Below are 16,712 nucleotides of genomic sequence, written 5' to 3'. Positions count from 1 at the left end.
CATGAGAATCCCAAACTAATGCAGACAATTGATTCCAAAAATGTACAACTAAAGGACAACCATAAAACATATGAGTAAGAGACTCAACACCTGTTTTGCAAAAGGAACATAAAGGGGACACATCAGGTCTAAATCTATTAATAAATTCATTACACGGATAATATCTATGTAAGATTTTCAAGTGTATTTCTTTAACTTTATTGGGGACAAAAAATTTCTGAACCTCAGAAAAGGCATTGCTACTGATGTCAGGAAACATTACCCTCCAACGATGTAATGAATTTGGAACCTGACTATGTAGAGAGGTGAAAACTGCTCTAATGTGAGCATTGTTACATGAGCGCTCTTCAGGAAGCTTTCCACCAAGACACAGTGCAGGAATCCTTCCTGTGTCAGGTGCATACTGACCAGGAGCTCTGACAAGAGACCGTAAATGAACAGGAATGCTTTGGAGGATTCTAGAGTGCATAGCGAGAGATGTGTTTAACCCCTTTCATTGGATGAATTCATCATAGGTAGCTAGGTCCCCATTATCATTCAAAAGATCAAACACAAACATAACACCGTGATCATACCAGTCTTTGTAAAACAGTCTTGTTCTTGTGAGCAATATGTTGATCGTTCCATAAAGTACACGTGTGAGGGGAAAAGTTGTGTTTGGAAGCCATTTTCAAAGTGTCCAGGGCTTGTTTGTGAAAGTTGGCCAGTTTAAGGGGCAGTTTACCTGAGGTAAAGTTGCATGAAAGCAAGATCTTTAAGCCGCCACATTTGTTAACCAAAAAAATTGGGAATAAAAAGCCATGGTTCATTATTATGTGAAAGAATGTTTTAACCAATTAATTTTGAATATATTGTTGATAGTTTGGAAATCCAATACATTAAGACCCCCCTCTGGAATCTGTCTAATAAGTGTTTTCCTCTTTACATTTTCATTTTTATGTTTCCAAATAAACTTAAATAAGAGTGAATCAATAGCTGCACAGGTTTTGCCATCAACATATTAATATAAAGCTGGGTATACTAACCTGGATAATCCTTCAGCCTTGGAGAGTAAAACACAACCTATAATGGTAAGATCCCCCTGTAGCCAGCAATTAAAGACAGATTTAGATTTTTGGGTTGAAGTTTTTTGAAATTCTTTCACTAGAGGATTTGCTTAATCAGTGATACCCAAATATTTAACTTTTTTTTTAACCTCTATACCATCTATTGATACGGTGTCTAAATCATGTATGGCTAATATTTCACATTTTCTCTTATTAACTGTGAGACCAGAAGCATCCGAGAACCTGTTTAAAGCTTTAATAATAACAGGGACTTGAAGATCATTTTGAAGAAAAAGGCAGGTATCATCGGCCAGCTATCTGTATCTGTTCAACCATCTAAATTATCTGTATCTGTACTCGGAGTGGGCGTGGCCTAACCCGGAAGTTGGTGTGGTTTAACCGGAAGTGGGTGTGGTTTACACCAATACTATTACAATAATAATTCTGATCAGAAGTTGCTGTGCATTGTTTATTTGAAAACTATTTACAGAGCAGCTTCAGAGTTGAGATTAAATGTTTTTGATCACAATATTAAAGGAACCATTACAGAACAAGTTTTTCAATAAAATCAGAACATTAATATTTAAGTGCATGGATTAAGAGCGAGAGAGAAGAAAAGATCTTTTCTATAGCGCCTCTCAAGATAAAAATCACGGGGCGCTTCACAAAAACAAAACATGTAAAATAGAAAAAAGTATTTAGAAAATGATTAAAATATATTTAAAACGAGCAAAAAATAGACAATTGTGAAATGGAAAGACAAAGGTGAATAGGAAAGAGGGAGTGGATACTGAGGAAGAGAGGGGAAAAAACCCCGACCGGAGCGGAAGCAGTGGCTGACGCAGCACGAGGCGTTTTCAGCGGCCTTGTTAAATGCGCCACGTACGTTACAAAAAAAGTAACTTTAAAAAGAAGCAAACTGAAGCAAACATAGGGAGTACTGAAGAAACATGAACAGTGAAGCAAGCAGAGATCCGTTACTGTGTGTGCGTGGATGGACCGGACGTGGACTGAGCTGTGACCTCCACTTTTGTGTGTAGGGAGGGGCGGGCGCTCTATTTGACTGGCCAATCACAGAGCGGAGAGACAGTCGTTACCCAATGAGGATTTTCCTTCAGCACGATTAGATATTTACGAGTTTTACTCGTTTCATGCTCGTACTCGTCAAAAATGCTTTATCCGTACCGGATACTTGTCTGAAATGAGTATCCGGCTCATTCCTAGGTCAACTATGTAGAAAGTGAACTATCCCAGATGTTTAACAGAAACTGTATAAAAAAAGTTGGATGGATAAAAGTAATTTATTTTAAAAAGACATATTAAATACATACCTGACCATGAAATCAGCTGGCCAGTGAGGAGAGAACACACTTAAAAGTATGTAAATACCATGTTTACTACGAATGCGAGTGGAGGTTTGGTTTAGTCTACCTGAAACAGAATATTAAACCTGTAGCTTCGTGGGGGGAAGAAGACGTCAAACACTTCTTTTACCTGGAGAGATTTATTCTTGTTTTCAATCTACAATGAGCTTAAAACTCAAAGACATTAAAAGGCTATGACAGAAAGGGTAAAAACAGGAATAGGTTGTTGACTTTACAGCTGTTAACATCAACTTTCCTATTGCAAGTGAATGAGTGGAATAACATGAAATAATTCACATTAAATGTTACATGACTTTTTCCTTAATCATTACACAATTAAATCCTGCCTACACCGTTACAGCTGAGCGATTTCTTTTGTCCTTTTTTTGGCAAAGTTGATATTCATCACACCCCCACAGGAGGAGGCACGACTGCCTAAATACATTAAACATTGTGTTCAAGTAAAAGATGGGTTTTATATCTTATAAACATCTGCTAAATACCTTAAAATCAGATTGACGCCGGGGACACACCAGCCGCCGAAGCGCTGGGAGGCGAAGCGCTCACGAAATTCGGCCGCTGCTCCTCAGTTCAGACCAGACGCTTGTTTCTCCGCTCGAGGCACGCCTTGTAGTTTTTCTTTTAACCACTTGGTGTCCTCCACTTCCTCTCTGCCTTTTCCTCTACACCCCCCTCCCCCTTGCTGTGTGTGTGTGTTTGTACGTGTGTGTGTGTGTGAACCATGTTAATAGTTGGCCTACGACTTTCTGCCTTTATGTCCTGTTTGCTCCGGTTGAAAAACACCCAAAACCACACCCCCTTCATGTGGTCTCTCTCTCTCTCTCCCTCTCTCTCTCACACACACACACACACAGACACACACAGCGAACTTGTGTGGTTTTTATGCAGTGTCTGTTTACGAACACATTTGACTATTTGCGGAATTGTATTTTGAAATGCTTTATTTTGTTAAATTTACCGGCCTGCCTCTTATGTCTAGGTTTGACTTCCTGCCAGAATTGACGCGGTTCACGCTTAAAGTAGAGCAGACGCCGTAACGATCGCTGCACGGCGCGGGCTGGAGCGCCGGCGCTTCGGCGGCCCATGTGGTCTATAGAATAGGATAACAAGGGTGCCGAATGAAGGCGGTCCCCGTTTCGCGGCGCTTCGGCGGCTGGTGTGTCCCCGGCCTGAGAGCGCTATGTGAGGAGATTTAAAGGACGCTTGCAAAACAAGGGGTAAAAAGGCCAAAATCACATTTACACCAGAAAAAAGAAATCCCTGATAGAAGCTGCAAAACAAAATATTCACAATCTGTTTGCTTGGGTAAATATGGACAAGGTCGTTCCGTTTTCCCCTTCGTCTGCTCAGACATCCTCTTAACAAACAGTCCAGTTCAGAATACGCACCAGGACAGCTTTCACGGTCGAGCCTGATCCAAACCACACACACACACACACACCACTCCACTCACACTTCATTGAAAGGCGCATGGGTGTCGTTAAGGAGTTTTCTGATTTTACTTTGTCTATCAAAATATAGAATTCATTATCAATACATGGGAAGGTTAAAATACATAGTGAGTGAACAAAGAAAATAAAATATACAAAGCAGTTTTATTTTTGAGTGACACAGCTATGACTTGAGCACAGATTCAAGTTTCCTGTGCTTGTGTGTCAGACTGCGTAGTGAAAAGACCTCATGTTACAGTCTGACTGACAACCACTAAAGAAAAAGACGTGTGTTTGTGACCACACACCGAGTTCACAGCCTGGGTGCCGTCCACAGACATACAGGTAGGTGTCAGGCTCTTGTTCCAGAGGAGGGACGTCGGCAAGAGCACCGAGCCATAATCATCTGTTGTAGACACATCGCTCAGCCGCTGGTTCTGTCATCCAGAACAGGGCCACCTCAGAGTTTTAACTCAGAACTGGACTTTCTGGTCATCTTTACAAGATAACCGGAAAAGTCTCAAACTTATAAATTTGAGCCTGTTACACGATCTCGGATCAGATTTTTGTCCCGTCCACAACGCAAAGGCCTCGTCTCATCCTAAAGCCACTTCCATTTCTTTTATCCTGCACGAACCTTAAAATAGCTTGCTGATTCTGGACATCAAGCAAAACTGTTGAAAGTTTAGAAAAACAAATATTCATTAAAAAAGTCTCACGGATAAACAGGAATTTAAAATTCATAGTCCTCGTCTGCCATGTCGATGGCCCAAGCAAACTTGTCACGCTGGGTTTTGTTGTAGATCTTGTCGATGGAAACGCCCCACTTCTTACACCTACAGGATTCAGAGCGGTGAGAGAAACGTCAGAGCGCTTGCTGCAAACATTTTGGTGGTTTGAGAAATAAACCGTTTTATGATTATTTTTACATTAATGGATAACATCTCTATTAACACGTATAAATCACACATATGGATAAAGGGCATGATAACATTGTACAAATACAGCAGCACATTACCGTCAGTGCAGGGAAACACTGAAGGACCAGCGTCTTGTTCTAACGTGAAACATCTCGCAGAGAGAACATGCTAGTGTAACATCAGGACATTTTGTGTGTGAATGAACACTTCAAAGTTTTTAAATGTGAAAAAGCACAAACAGGAAGTGAACCTTTACTTTGAAATCTGCACCTCAACTACAAAGTGGAAGTACCACAACTTTGCTTGGGGGCTCGGGTTGTTTTTAAAGTGGAGGACGACCCGGTGGGAGTTTGGAGGAATATCTTTTCCAGACTCATTACCGCTTCTTAAAGACAAAGCAGCTCTCTCGGCGTCCATCTTACTTGGTTTCTTCTGGACTGATTTCAAACATCCCGTGAGATGTCCGTTTCACCCTCGAGAGCTTTCTCATTATTACGAGTAATGAAACATGTTATTTTAAGAGATTTCTGTTTAAAACAAGATCGACATCACCTTTTAACAAGAAAGGTTCTTGTTCTCATGTCCCCCCGCACTGACGGTAATATGCTTCTGTATATAAAGGGTTTGAACCTCTGCAGACATCTATTCCTTTCCAGAGACTGTTTAGAAAAATTATTTTATAAAATCAAAGTAATGTCAGTATAATTTAAATTACAGTTTAAAACTTAAAATACCCTTAAAGGTGTGGAACACTGGTTTAATCAATGCATTTGCGGCGGTCTTCAGAAGGAATGAATGTGTTTCACACCGAGGCAAACCGGTTAATCCCTTCCAGCCTAGTCTTCACTTATAACAAGCTGGATAAACAGCACTAATCTAAAGATTTACAACCACCATCATCATCATCATCTTACCAGGCCACAGAAATGCGTGGGTCCAGATAATTCAGTTTGGAAGTCCCAAGAGCGATCTGCTTGTTCTCTTCACGATCGGTCGCCTGCACCTCCAGCTTCATCAGCTGCTCCTCTATCCTTTGGACAGCCTTCTTCTTGCCTTCCACCAGTCTAGACAGGAAGTAGTGAAGTTCAGCACAGGCTCACCGATCAGGCCAGCAAACAGAGACAACACGTTTATGCTGAACTTACTTTTTGCACTTTTCATCTCTCCGTACTTTCAGATCAGCCTTGGCACTTTTCAGTTCCCTCTTGGTTTCAGAGAGTTGCTCCTTCTTAGCATCAATCTAACAGTGAAAAAAAGAAAATTCGTGGTGATGCAGACGTTTTTGCTTTTGATGTCTAAAGAAGGATGAGTGCAGTAAATACTGAAACTGGAACACTGAGCTCTACTCCAGTTAAAACTATGCAAATACCTATTAAACTGTATTAAACTGTAAAAAGTCAAATAGCCTTTTTAACTTAAAACTTCATTCAAATCAGTAGAAACATTTTACAGTCATAAAACACCCTTACATTTATAAGAAAAAAAGACAAACCCAAATTCATTAAAGCACATAGATCTAATCTACAGATTAAATGCTGATTAGGAGGCATAAGCAGCAGTCATCTAGCCCAGCAAGCCACGACCCATAGCCAGAACCCACAGCTGTCTTTCACAATTGGACAGCGCCAGGACCAATCAGAGCAACAGACATATTCATCGCTACAGGAACCAGAAGTTTGCCATACACAGTAAAAAAGCAGCAGCAAGTACATCCATGACTCAAGTTCCTCCATCTGCTCGTCTCAAAGAGAAGCACAAGTCTACATTGTTAAAGCTGACAAGCGCCATTCCCGAGCCGACGGCAGCTCTGGCGTTAAGCCCACATAACAAACATGAGCGCCGCGACTGGTCAGACACAAAGCTGTTCGGGTCAACGGTAGACCTGCTGAGGCTACGATGGGGCGTGGCGAGACTGACCTACAGAGACAGATTTCCAGGCTAGTGAAGAATGTTACCTTAGCCTGCAGGTTCTGCATGGACTTCTCAAAGGTCTTTGGTGGAGCTCTCTGATGGTTACACAAGATGGCCACGGCCCTGTTGGCTCGGTTGTAGGACAAGATTTTGGCAGGAATGTTGTCCTCCCCTAATGAGACAGAGGGTCAGTCAAAACAAAACAGGCTTCAGAGGCCAACACGATCTTTTAGTGGGCTCATAGCTTTAGATCATTTGAGAGGAGTAAACTTGGTCAGATACCATTAGTGATCTCCTTCAGCTGTTGCTGCAGGGTGATCGAAGCATTGTATGTACGGAAAACCTTGGCTGTGAGACCATCCATCAGCTCCTGAAGATGCTTGTTGAGAATAGAAGTCTGAGGAACAGAAAGTTCAGTCATACAAGGAAAACACCACTGCAACAGTCAGGTCTTCAGCACATTTCTGCTTACATTCAGACGGTCAAACAGGTCATCTTCTGGTTCTTTGTTTTCCATGAACAACTGAAGATTCTTAAACACCTAAAATAAAAGCAGAAACATGAACAAACCAGCCATCGCAGCATACTCACCCCTCCGATGCAGCAACATTCCCGTTCTTACCCGTTTCTCCACAGGGACTCTGTTGTAGTAGCGGATGGAGTCTTTACCCAGGAAGTCGAACTCAACCACAAACTCCTGACCTTCGCTTTCTGGGTAGAGCTTGATGTGTTCAACTCTGAGCGAGCAGCAGCCAACGGTGTCTGCAGTCTCTCCTTCCTCCTTCTCATTCCCGGCTCTCAGAGCCAGCTAAGGACCGGAACACCGTTGGATTAAAACAGCATTAAGATGTTTTTCCACGATACACTTCATGAGCAAACTCTTCACACGCAGCCTTAGAACAGATTACTAATATTCACCTTGTCAATAAAATAGAGCGCCACAGCTCTCTGTCTGATCTTCATCTCCTTGGACTTCCAGTCCTCGCGATACTGCGCTCTGATGCGATCCACACACTTTTTCAGCTGACGAGCCGTTTCATACTTTTGCCAATCCTTCTCCCCCTGGAGAAAAATAGACCAAATGAAAAGACCAAGACTAACGCAGGAGATGGGGGTAGGAGGCCATTTTCACATTCAGCCTTAAAGTCAGCGTGACCGTTCATATTTAAATAAACAAACTGTTTCTCAGCGACCTTGGCCAACTACAGACGTGTCTCAATATTAAAACACTGAACCTACCTTGATTCTGGAGCTGGGGTTCAGCATAATGTACTTGATGGAGCCTTGGATGTTCTCAGTCCATGAAACCAGCCACGTCACTTTGTTGTCATGGCGAATTTCTTTCCATTTGGTTCCTGGTGGTGGCTCAGGGTACTTGGAGTCCCTAAACAAATGCAAAATGTGAGAGTTTACGTTACAGCTCACACAACAGCACAAGCTAGAGGAGAAAAGAAAACCTCGACTCACTTGCTGCAGTTGATGATGATATCTTTAGGCCTGATGCGTCGTTTGAGCATTCCCATTTTTGGATGGTCTCCTCGACCACGAAACAGACCAGGAGGCTCAATACGGAAGTTAGCAATACGCTCTTTGTGGTTGTCCATGATGCAAAAGCCGTACTGTTGCAGAATGCGCTCATTTTCTTCCTTTATTTTCTATAGAGAGAGACCATGTTTAACTTGCTTTGAACAAAGGCATTCACAAAGATGACATTTAAAAAAAAAACACTCCCACAACATCTGCATCCGCCACAGCCTGCATCTGCAGACCTAAACCTTTATGCTCTGGTTTAGGGCTGGATGATTATGGTTTTCAGAATGAAATAGCGATTATAAAGAACGCGATCACGTGACCATCAAAGCTGCGGTTCGTAAACATTGGGACTTTACTGTGCAAACGCAGTAGCGGTGAGTGCGGGAGGAGGGCGGTGTACCATTACAGACAGAACTGTACGTTCTAGTTATTTTTCCTCACATAGCTCTACTAGGGCTGATAACGGCCGTGGACATCCGTCTCTGCCGTCAATCTCGTCTCTCAGCGTGGTGAGTGAGTGAGTGAGGGACAGAGCCCAGTTCCGACGCAGTAGAATGGGATTTACCGTAATAATACTAGGCAGACGAATGTGCAACTTGGCACACGGTTAACTTAAACAAGCATGTTCCTGATGTCAGAAGCGAGGCTGCTCTTTGTTTAGGTAGTTTTGGTGTTGACACCAGTGCAACGTTGTGGGACTCTTAAAAAAAAAACACTGGCAGTGAATGAGTTGATGGTATGATTATATTTTAGGGATGTGTATTGATGAAATTCTGGCGATACAATACGTATTACGATACAGGGGAGATGATACAATGTATCACGATATATTGCGATACATCCAGTCAGACGATATTGGCGTTTTTTTAGTGTAAATTTATTATAGGAAAATTCAATAAACAATCCAAACTGATACTTAACATGTTTAACCATAACAGAGGGATTTACGTTTCAATGGTAGAAACAAAACCCATTACACACTGCTGCCAACTAGTGGTCGGCGTTTGAATTACACCATAAGAAAAGAAAATACACAAATGTTTCCATGTAAATTCTTCCAAAAATTAGATACACGACTTTTGAATATCGATGCATTTGTGCAAGAAAAAAAAATCACGATATATTGCTATATCGATATTTTCGATACACCGCTTTTGAATATCGATATAATATCGCTGGGGAAAATATCACGATATATTGCCATAATCAACATTTTCTTACATCCCTATTATATTTCATACTATATTGTGAAAAATGTGTTCAACCTTGACTTGAAGAAAATTGTTGATTGAACTGAAATCAGACTCATGGACACCTCGTCCTAAAATCGTTTAAGAACAATCCCAACAATTACTAAAAATACCTCCAAACTGAGGCCAAAGAATACCCAAATGTAAAACCAAACTTGGGCAAAATGACTCAACATAAACAAAAGCAGAAAGGCCAGAGACACGTGGAGCAGGTGTGTTGTCTCAGCTCTGAGAGACCAGATTTGGATCAAGCATAAAGCCTTAAATGGAGCTACTGACACTTTAAAAGCATTAAATGAGTCTCAGTCCAGAGGCATTCCTACCTAAATTCAGGCATGTCAGCTTACCAGTTTCTCTTCTTTTGTCATGGCTTTTCTAGCCTCAGACTGTGCTTTGAAGTACTCGCTCATCTCAGTGAAGTCACACTTCTTCAGGTCTGTGATCTTTGACTTTTCTTCTGATGTCATTTCCTGCATTAGCAGAAACAAGGCCCATCTTCAGACACAGAATGAAGGACATCTCAAAAGTGAAAAACAAGCTAGCCAAGCGAACTGTTTCTGTACCTTCCTCCAGTCTTTAAAGAAATTTTTACGGAAGACGTCCTTCGTGGTGTACTCATGGTCCAGCATTTTGGCGAAGAAGGTGGCCACCTCTTCTGCTTCAGGGCTGAGCTTCATGGGTTTACCTGACAAATGGAAAAGCAGCAGCATCTCCAACCTGTGAGCACTGGAACAATTCAAGATCAAAACTTCTGTGGATTATAATCTTACCATCATAATAAAACTTGACTTTGCTAGGAAGGGGCTCATAGGGTGGAGCAAACACCGGTCCTTTGTGTTCCAGAAATTTCCATTTGACACCATCTGTGTACCTCTCCTCCTCCCACCTGTGGTCAGGTAATGTGGTTCAGGCATTTGAACAAAAACTCATCCACGTTTCCCTACACCAGAAGATTTGGTGCCGCTAGTAGCCATTAACTCACCACTTCCACTTCTCCTCTGGTTCTTGTTTAGGCTTCTTTTTCCCATCAGCCACTTCCCCTTTTTTACTTTTTGTTTTTTGGGGCTTAATGTCCTAAAATAAGGAAGAGAAAGTACTCTCAAGATGGAGAATAATAATACTACCCTCCTTGCTCTGCTTGAGACCTTTCTTACCTCCTCTTCCTGTTTCCTTTTTTTGGCTTTTTTGTCATTTTCAGTCTTAATCTTCTTGGGTTTAAAATCAGAGCTGAAACAAGCACAGTGCATCAGAGGTGACCCAAACTTTGGTCCCTAAAGGAAAGAACTGAGCCTCCACCAAATCAAACACTTACTCAAAATCATTATCCCGCTCTCTTTTCAGAGGCTTGTTATTTTTAGGGGAGTGGTACGCGTCATCCTCCGGCTCAGACTTCACATGCGGTAGGCTGAAATTACAAAAAGATAAATAAATAAAAATGATACCACTCATCACATTGCTAACAAGATACTGAAAAGGAGACCTAACAAACCTGGCAAAGCCATTTTCTTTTTTGACTTTTCCATCCAGGGGCTTCATCTGAAATAAAACACCAAACTGAGTATTTTACAACTGAGATTTATAGCAACAAGGCTAACTTAGAACAACCTAAAGCTTCATTCGAACAGAAATATTAAACAAAACCAGTTTAGCTCAAGTCTAAAGGATGAATGTTGTATATGTACCTTTTCTTCTTTTCTTTTTTCTTTGTGCTTGTCTGTGCTGCCATCTTTGTGCTTCATCTTGTCCTTGTGTTTTTTATCCGAGAAGTCGCTAAAGTTTGTGAGAATAATACGTTAGTTTGAGCTTATCTTTACATCCAGCAGTAAAACAGTTAAATCAAGTACCCGTTGCCATGCTTGGATTTCTCCCGTTCCTTATCCTTCTTGTGTTTGTGTTCTTTGTATTTGTCTTTATGCTTGTGAGAATCTACAAGAAACAAAGTCACATTTTCAAGTCCAATACAAAATTTATGGTCCGTTTCATGTCCTGAGAAATACAAACGGCATCAACGATGATAACTAAATATGTTGAATCAGGTCTAAAAACTTACATTTTTAGAAGAAAATCAAACACATTTGCAGGTTGGAGCGAACAAGCCAGGTTAATTAAAAACCACAATATTCCTGGCACTGTAGGCCATCTGCCAAGCATCCACACATGCTGAAGGGTGTGAGAGGCTGCAGCTGTGTAATCACACACTGAAGACAGCCCTCTTTTGTTTAACTGGAATATTGTTGTCTTCATTGTCCATCATTACATATGCAAATCTATACGTGTGCACCATGAGTTCAGCACCGGAGCCCTAACCCTTCCCCAACCAGCAGCACAGCACCTCCTAGTGTCTGTCTGAGGATCTGCCTTTAGTCACAAAAATCAAGCTGGAACATGAAAGTGAACATGTCTTAATAACTTTTAATTGTTTGCCTTCATAAAGACCGGTTCTTAAAACTCTTAGGCTCAAACGATAAAGGGAAATAACTCAAGTCCTATAAAAATTGACAACATAATTTTAAAGGTCACAATGTTTAAAACTCAACACGGCTACATCATACCTCAACACCATCAGCGTGTGAATGGATGAATCATACCCTGTAGTGTAAAGCGCTTTGGAGTCCTCTGACTCTGAAAGGCGCTACACAAGTGCAGGTCATCAATCACTTATCAATATTCACATTTGACATTAGTTTAATGTAAACTAAAGACACAACTGAGTTAAGTCTGGTTTATACTTCATCATCTCAGCTTCAGTCACACACTTGCACGGACGAAGACGTTAGCCTTTCTTCTCCGTTGCCAGGGGAGTGTTGTAAAGCAGTTCCCTGCCAGGACAACAGAGGGCGTAGTGTTTTTCTGGGGGTATCATGCCACCACTGCAGACACGTCTCGAGTCCACGATATAAATCTTACAACTCATGATTCAATACAATTCCTATTCTGGGGTGACAAATTTGATTCAGAATCAATTATCTATTCAAACTGATTCACAAACAATATTCTTAGTAACAAAGTGTCAATTAGTGTAGACTACATTGTGGGTATGTGGTCTGAAGGGGGAAAAAGAAAAAAAAAACTGTATATGTGAAACACCTGAAATTAATAATATTGTTATATAACATCCAGCAGCATGTATTCACATAAACCAGTAACATTTAACAGGAAGACTAACAGGGACTAATTAGTCCCAACAAGCATCAATTATGCATGGTGCAGGCAGCATGAAACACACACACACACACACCACACTAAAGAGGATAACACCCTTTAAACATTATGAAACATGATGGAACTATTTCTTGACTCGTAGAAAGCCCACAGGATAACTGGAAAGCTAAAGCCTAATTTGTGGGCTCGACACACGGGAGGCGACAAACGACCGCGATCAGCGAAATTTGTCGCTGTCGCTTTTATTACCTGACACACGGGAGGCGATCCGCGGCAGCGGCAAAGCCATCTCCGCGTTCTGTTCCATGGCGAAATCGAAAATTCCGTTGTTTTGTTTGGCTGTGTCAGGTTGGAGGGAATTAAGGTTATTTAAGCGGTTCAGAGTCAATAAAGTGGTAGATATGATGTTTCACAAGGTGCTGCTAGAGTTATGTGAAATCTTACTTCTGATTTTACTATTTAAAACATAATAATCAACTTCTCCTCCATGTTTGCTCGGAGATGTACGGAGCGTCCTGTCCGCTCATTGGTCAGTGAATGAAACCTCCGTTGATTGGTCCTCGTCCGAGCGACAGCGATGAAAAGTTGAAAATGTTTCAACTTTCTGGGATCGCGTCGCTGGGTCGTCCGTGCACGACATGTGCACGAGTGCAAACTTTCACACGCACGTTTTTCGCGTTTCGCTTAGTAGGAGAGACCCGCGATTATCGCTTTGTCTCATTGAAAATGAATGGAGGAGAGGCGATGTCGCCTCCCGTGTGTCGAGCCCATTACACTTCTCCGTCTGCGTCGGGACAGACGCGCGTGACGCCATTATGCATCCTTGTGAGCCTGCTGGAGAACCCTCACATGGACAGAGTCTAGCTCTCTTTCTTAAACATCCGTAAGTCGAGACTGAGCACGCAAGATTGTGATTGGTCAGGACACAGCTGTCGTCTACAGTGCCGCCATTGCGCCCTCAAAAACAGAGAGCCGAGGTCATCTAGCTGCAGACACGGAGAAGCTTGAAGAACCCCTCACGAAAAAGTTTGGTTTACCTGTGACTGGAGGAGTTAAGATAAGCAGCAAGCATTTTATTCGTGGGCGGAAACGACAAGAAATGTGAGTTTAGAGGTGGCACGGGCGTGAAGAGGTGGAGGAGAATGAGGGACAAATTTGTCTGTTAAAAAGTCTCGAATACAAAAAAACACAATATAAAGACACCATCTTGGATACATGACAGGATACCACAGAACAGCGCTACGCCCTCTGTTGTCCAGGAGGCAAATTGTTTTGCAACACTCTCCAGGAGACAGAGAAGTATGAGGGCAAGTTTTCTCCATCCGTGCATGTCTGTCCGCCATGGAGCTCACGGAGAAATAAATTAGGCTCAAGTCTGTCGTATTACCGCAGACTGCTGCATAGGAGCAGCGCAGCTAGCGCCTACCCCACCGATGATGCGTTCAGGAATGCTCAGAAATACAGCAGTTTACATAAAGGCTCTTGGACAGGAGTGATTCAGAATCTTTATGAATCAATTCAATCTTTATAAATAAGAATTGCGATTCGAACATTAATCGATTATTTCCAAATAAAAACTGGGCATGTCTCAGTCAACCGATGCAGGCCTGTAGCAGATTCCTGGTGTCAATGCATAACAGAGTTGCACGTTTCCGTAGCCACGCAGACAGAAGTATAAATCAGGCTTCAGGCCAACATATGATCGTTACCATTGGACGTAATTTGGGGACCAACAAAGAAAGCTAAATATGGAGTGAAACCTACTCAAACCCCATCTTCACTCATTACCACTTAAAATCTAATTTCCATGATCCCAAAACAGAAACGGAAATAATGTATGGAAACAATGTTTTTCTACAAACTTTAATTCTTCATTCTCAAACATTGAAATTACATAGAAAATGTGTCAATACATACGACTCGAATCTTTTAGCTGTATAGAAACTTTGGTCATACAATCTTATAGCATTACAATGTTTAGAGTGCTGCGAAAATTTAATTACTGAGGCAAGTAATGTATTGACTGATGAAATGTGAACCTGAGTGAAAATTATCCACTTTCTTCTACCATGAGGGAATGTAAATAAATGAATACAAATGTAGAAATTACGAGAAAGAGAGAAAAACATCTTGGTAGAATTAGGGAACAAAATTACATTTACCCTCACCACAGCAAACTAAACCTCACAGCCTGGGTCCAGCTTGTAGCAGTCAGGCCGCTACACCGAAAAAGAAAATGGCGCAGAGACTAAGTCCTCAACCCCCAAACCCTCACTTTCAACAAGAAAATGCGCCATCAAAAGCTCAGTAACAACAACTTCTAATACACCATACTGGTAAAGCACGTCGAGTTGTGTGCCAATATGAATTTAAAATAGAAAAGTTACAAAGGGAAATGCCTTAACAGGGCTTTACTTTTGAACAATAGTCGCTTGTGAGAGAGAGAGAGGACTTAGTCTTTGGACGCCATTTCTGTTCTCAGCTGAAAACTAACACGTTACATTACTACAGTCAAGGCAGGTAAAAACATCCAGAAAACATCGTTATTCGTTTGTTAGCCAAGTGAGACAAACTTACCATTGATCCGGGAGCCACAGTCAACCTGGAAACATAAAAAAGATGATAGTTAAATACCGTACAAGCCAGGCTAACTAGCCGGCTACCCAACTTTGAACTTGCTGTGTAGCGACACTAGCTTCTCCTGCTAGCTGGACTAGCCTGCCTGGGAAGCCGCTATAGCTAACACTGGTTTGAGCTAACAAAGCGTAACTTCATCTATCTTTGCTTATTAATACAAACCAATCCGCTAACTGGATAACTATCTTTCCGAACGCCACCTCAAATATTTGACAAAGCATGCCAAGACTGTATTAAAAAAATGTGTTTTTACGAACATAGCCGGCTATTGTGCTACCAGTAAGGTTAGCCGAGTTACATTGCCTGTCAAAGCACAAAGATAGACACCGGCACCCCGTAATTTCAAGAGACGACAATGCGAAATAAACGATTAATTACCTGACCCTCGTTGTGAGAATGGTCCCCACTCATTACCTAGGCCTTATTTGAAGAAAAATGGTTTTAAGTTAAAACGCGAATGTGACCACACTCAGAGTAGAGGCAAGCAGAGTGAAGAAAAGACAAGGTTGTGCAAGAGGTTAAGTCCCGAATGAACACGAATGCGCATGCGTTGTAATTTAAACTGTTGAAAGAGGGTGTAGCTCCTCCCCCTTTCAAAACGTGTTTCTTTTCAGGGCCATCGTGTCCTAAACCAGTATGGCCCATATGTACCAGTAGGAACCACCCTATCAGAGAGCCCGGCCAGGCAAGATAAATCTCACTATTTTGTACATTTAACCACAATTTCAATCCCGTAGTAGTTGTGAAAGAAAAGAAAACCTTTTCCCCCCACAAATCAAATAAAGGTTTCACAAATCACAAACTATTTTTAACAGGTTTTGCTTCCTGCTGACAAATAAACAGCATAATGTATGTTGTGACTGACAATGTTGGTATGCTTAGCATGCTATGCAGCATGGGATGCAGTTATTTAGATTCTTGTCCAGCATGCTAGTCCAGAATCCAATTAACAGCATATCATCCATGGCATTCTGAACCAGCATCCAAAACACAACATATGTTGTTTGTTTCAGCAGGGCTATCAGTGTACTAATCTCGTGTCCAAGACACGCCCGGACCCCAACCCCAACTCCTACCCACATGCACACATAAACAATCATCAGTTTCAAGTTTCATACAGAGATGTATGTATGACACAGCAGTAGCTCAGGAAGTAGAGTGGGTTGTCTAGTAATTGGAAGGTTGCAGGTTCAATCACGGTTCTGACCAGAGAATGCTGCTGTTGTGTCCTTGGGCAAGAACACCTTGCCTGCTGGTGGTGGTTGGAGAGACTGGTGGCGTCAGTGTTCGACAGGCCTCGCCACCGTCAGTGGGCCCCAGGGCAGCTGTGGCTACATCGTAGCTCATCCCCATCAGTGTGTGAATGGATTGTGTTATATATATATATATATATATATATATATATATATATATATATATATATATATATATATATATA

At 41.7% G+C, this 16,712-nt stretch overlaps 1 protein-coding gene across 1 annotated transcript; it reads right to left on the bottom strand.

Annotated features, from left to right (window-relative positions):
* Positions 1-4,449: 4,449 nt before the first annotated feature.
* Positions 4,450-15,814, bottom strand: top1a (DNA topoisomerase Ia). The gene is made up of 21 exons (XM_015960021.3): positions 15,653-15,814; positions 15,215-15,239; positions 11,320-11,401; positions 11,158-11,245; positions 10,965-11,011; positions 10,788-10,880; positions 10,630-10,702; positions 10,458-10,549; positions 10,246-10,361; positions 10,039-10,160; positions 9,823-9,945; positions 8,160-8,347; positions 7,932-8,076; positions 7,611-7,754; positions 7,315-7,500; positions 7,165-7,233; positions 6,975-7,089; positions 6,737-6,864; positions 5,927-6,021; positions 5,696-5,845; positions 4,450-4,697 (listed from the first exon to the last, which is right to left on the bottom strand). Exons 1-21 carry the CDS (start codon positions 15,683-15,685, stop codon positions 4,595-4,597), a joined length of 2,217 nt encoding a protein of 738 aa, XP_015815507.3. The 5' UTR covers positions 15,686-15,814; the 3' UTR covers positions 4,450-4,594.
* Positions 15,815-16,712: the final 898 nt, after the last annotated feature.

This window comes from Nothobranchius furzeri, chromosome 3 (assembly GCF_043380555.1).
Source record: "Nothobranchius furzeri strain GRZ-AD chromosome 3, NfurGRZ-RIMD1, whole genome shotgun sequence".
Taxonomy (NCBI): Eukaryota; Metazoa; Chordata; class Actinopteri; order Cyprinodontiformes; family Nothobranchiidae; genus Nothobranchius; species Nothobranchius furzeri.
Note: the sequence above shows the minus strand (reverse complement) of the source record. Positions and strands in the feature narration are given on the sequence as shown.

What these genes read in the sequence shown, in the direction of transcription:
- top1a (XM_015960021.3), bottom strand. Translation starts at nt 15,685, where the DNA reads ATGAGTGGGGACCATTCTCACAACGAGGGTCAG. An exon ending in CTGTGGCTCCCGGATCAATG is followed by an intron (nt 11,402 to 15,214) that starts GTAAGTTTGTCT and finishes TGTTTCTTGTAG; the next exon opens with ATTCTCACAAGCATAAAGAC. An exon ending in GAGTCCCTGTGGAGAAACGG is followed by an intron (nt 7,234 to 7,314) that starts GTAAGAACGGGA and finishes CTTTTATTTTAG; the next exon opens with GTGTTTAAGAATCTTCAGTT.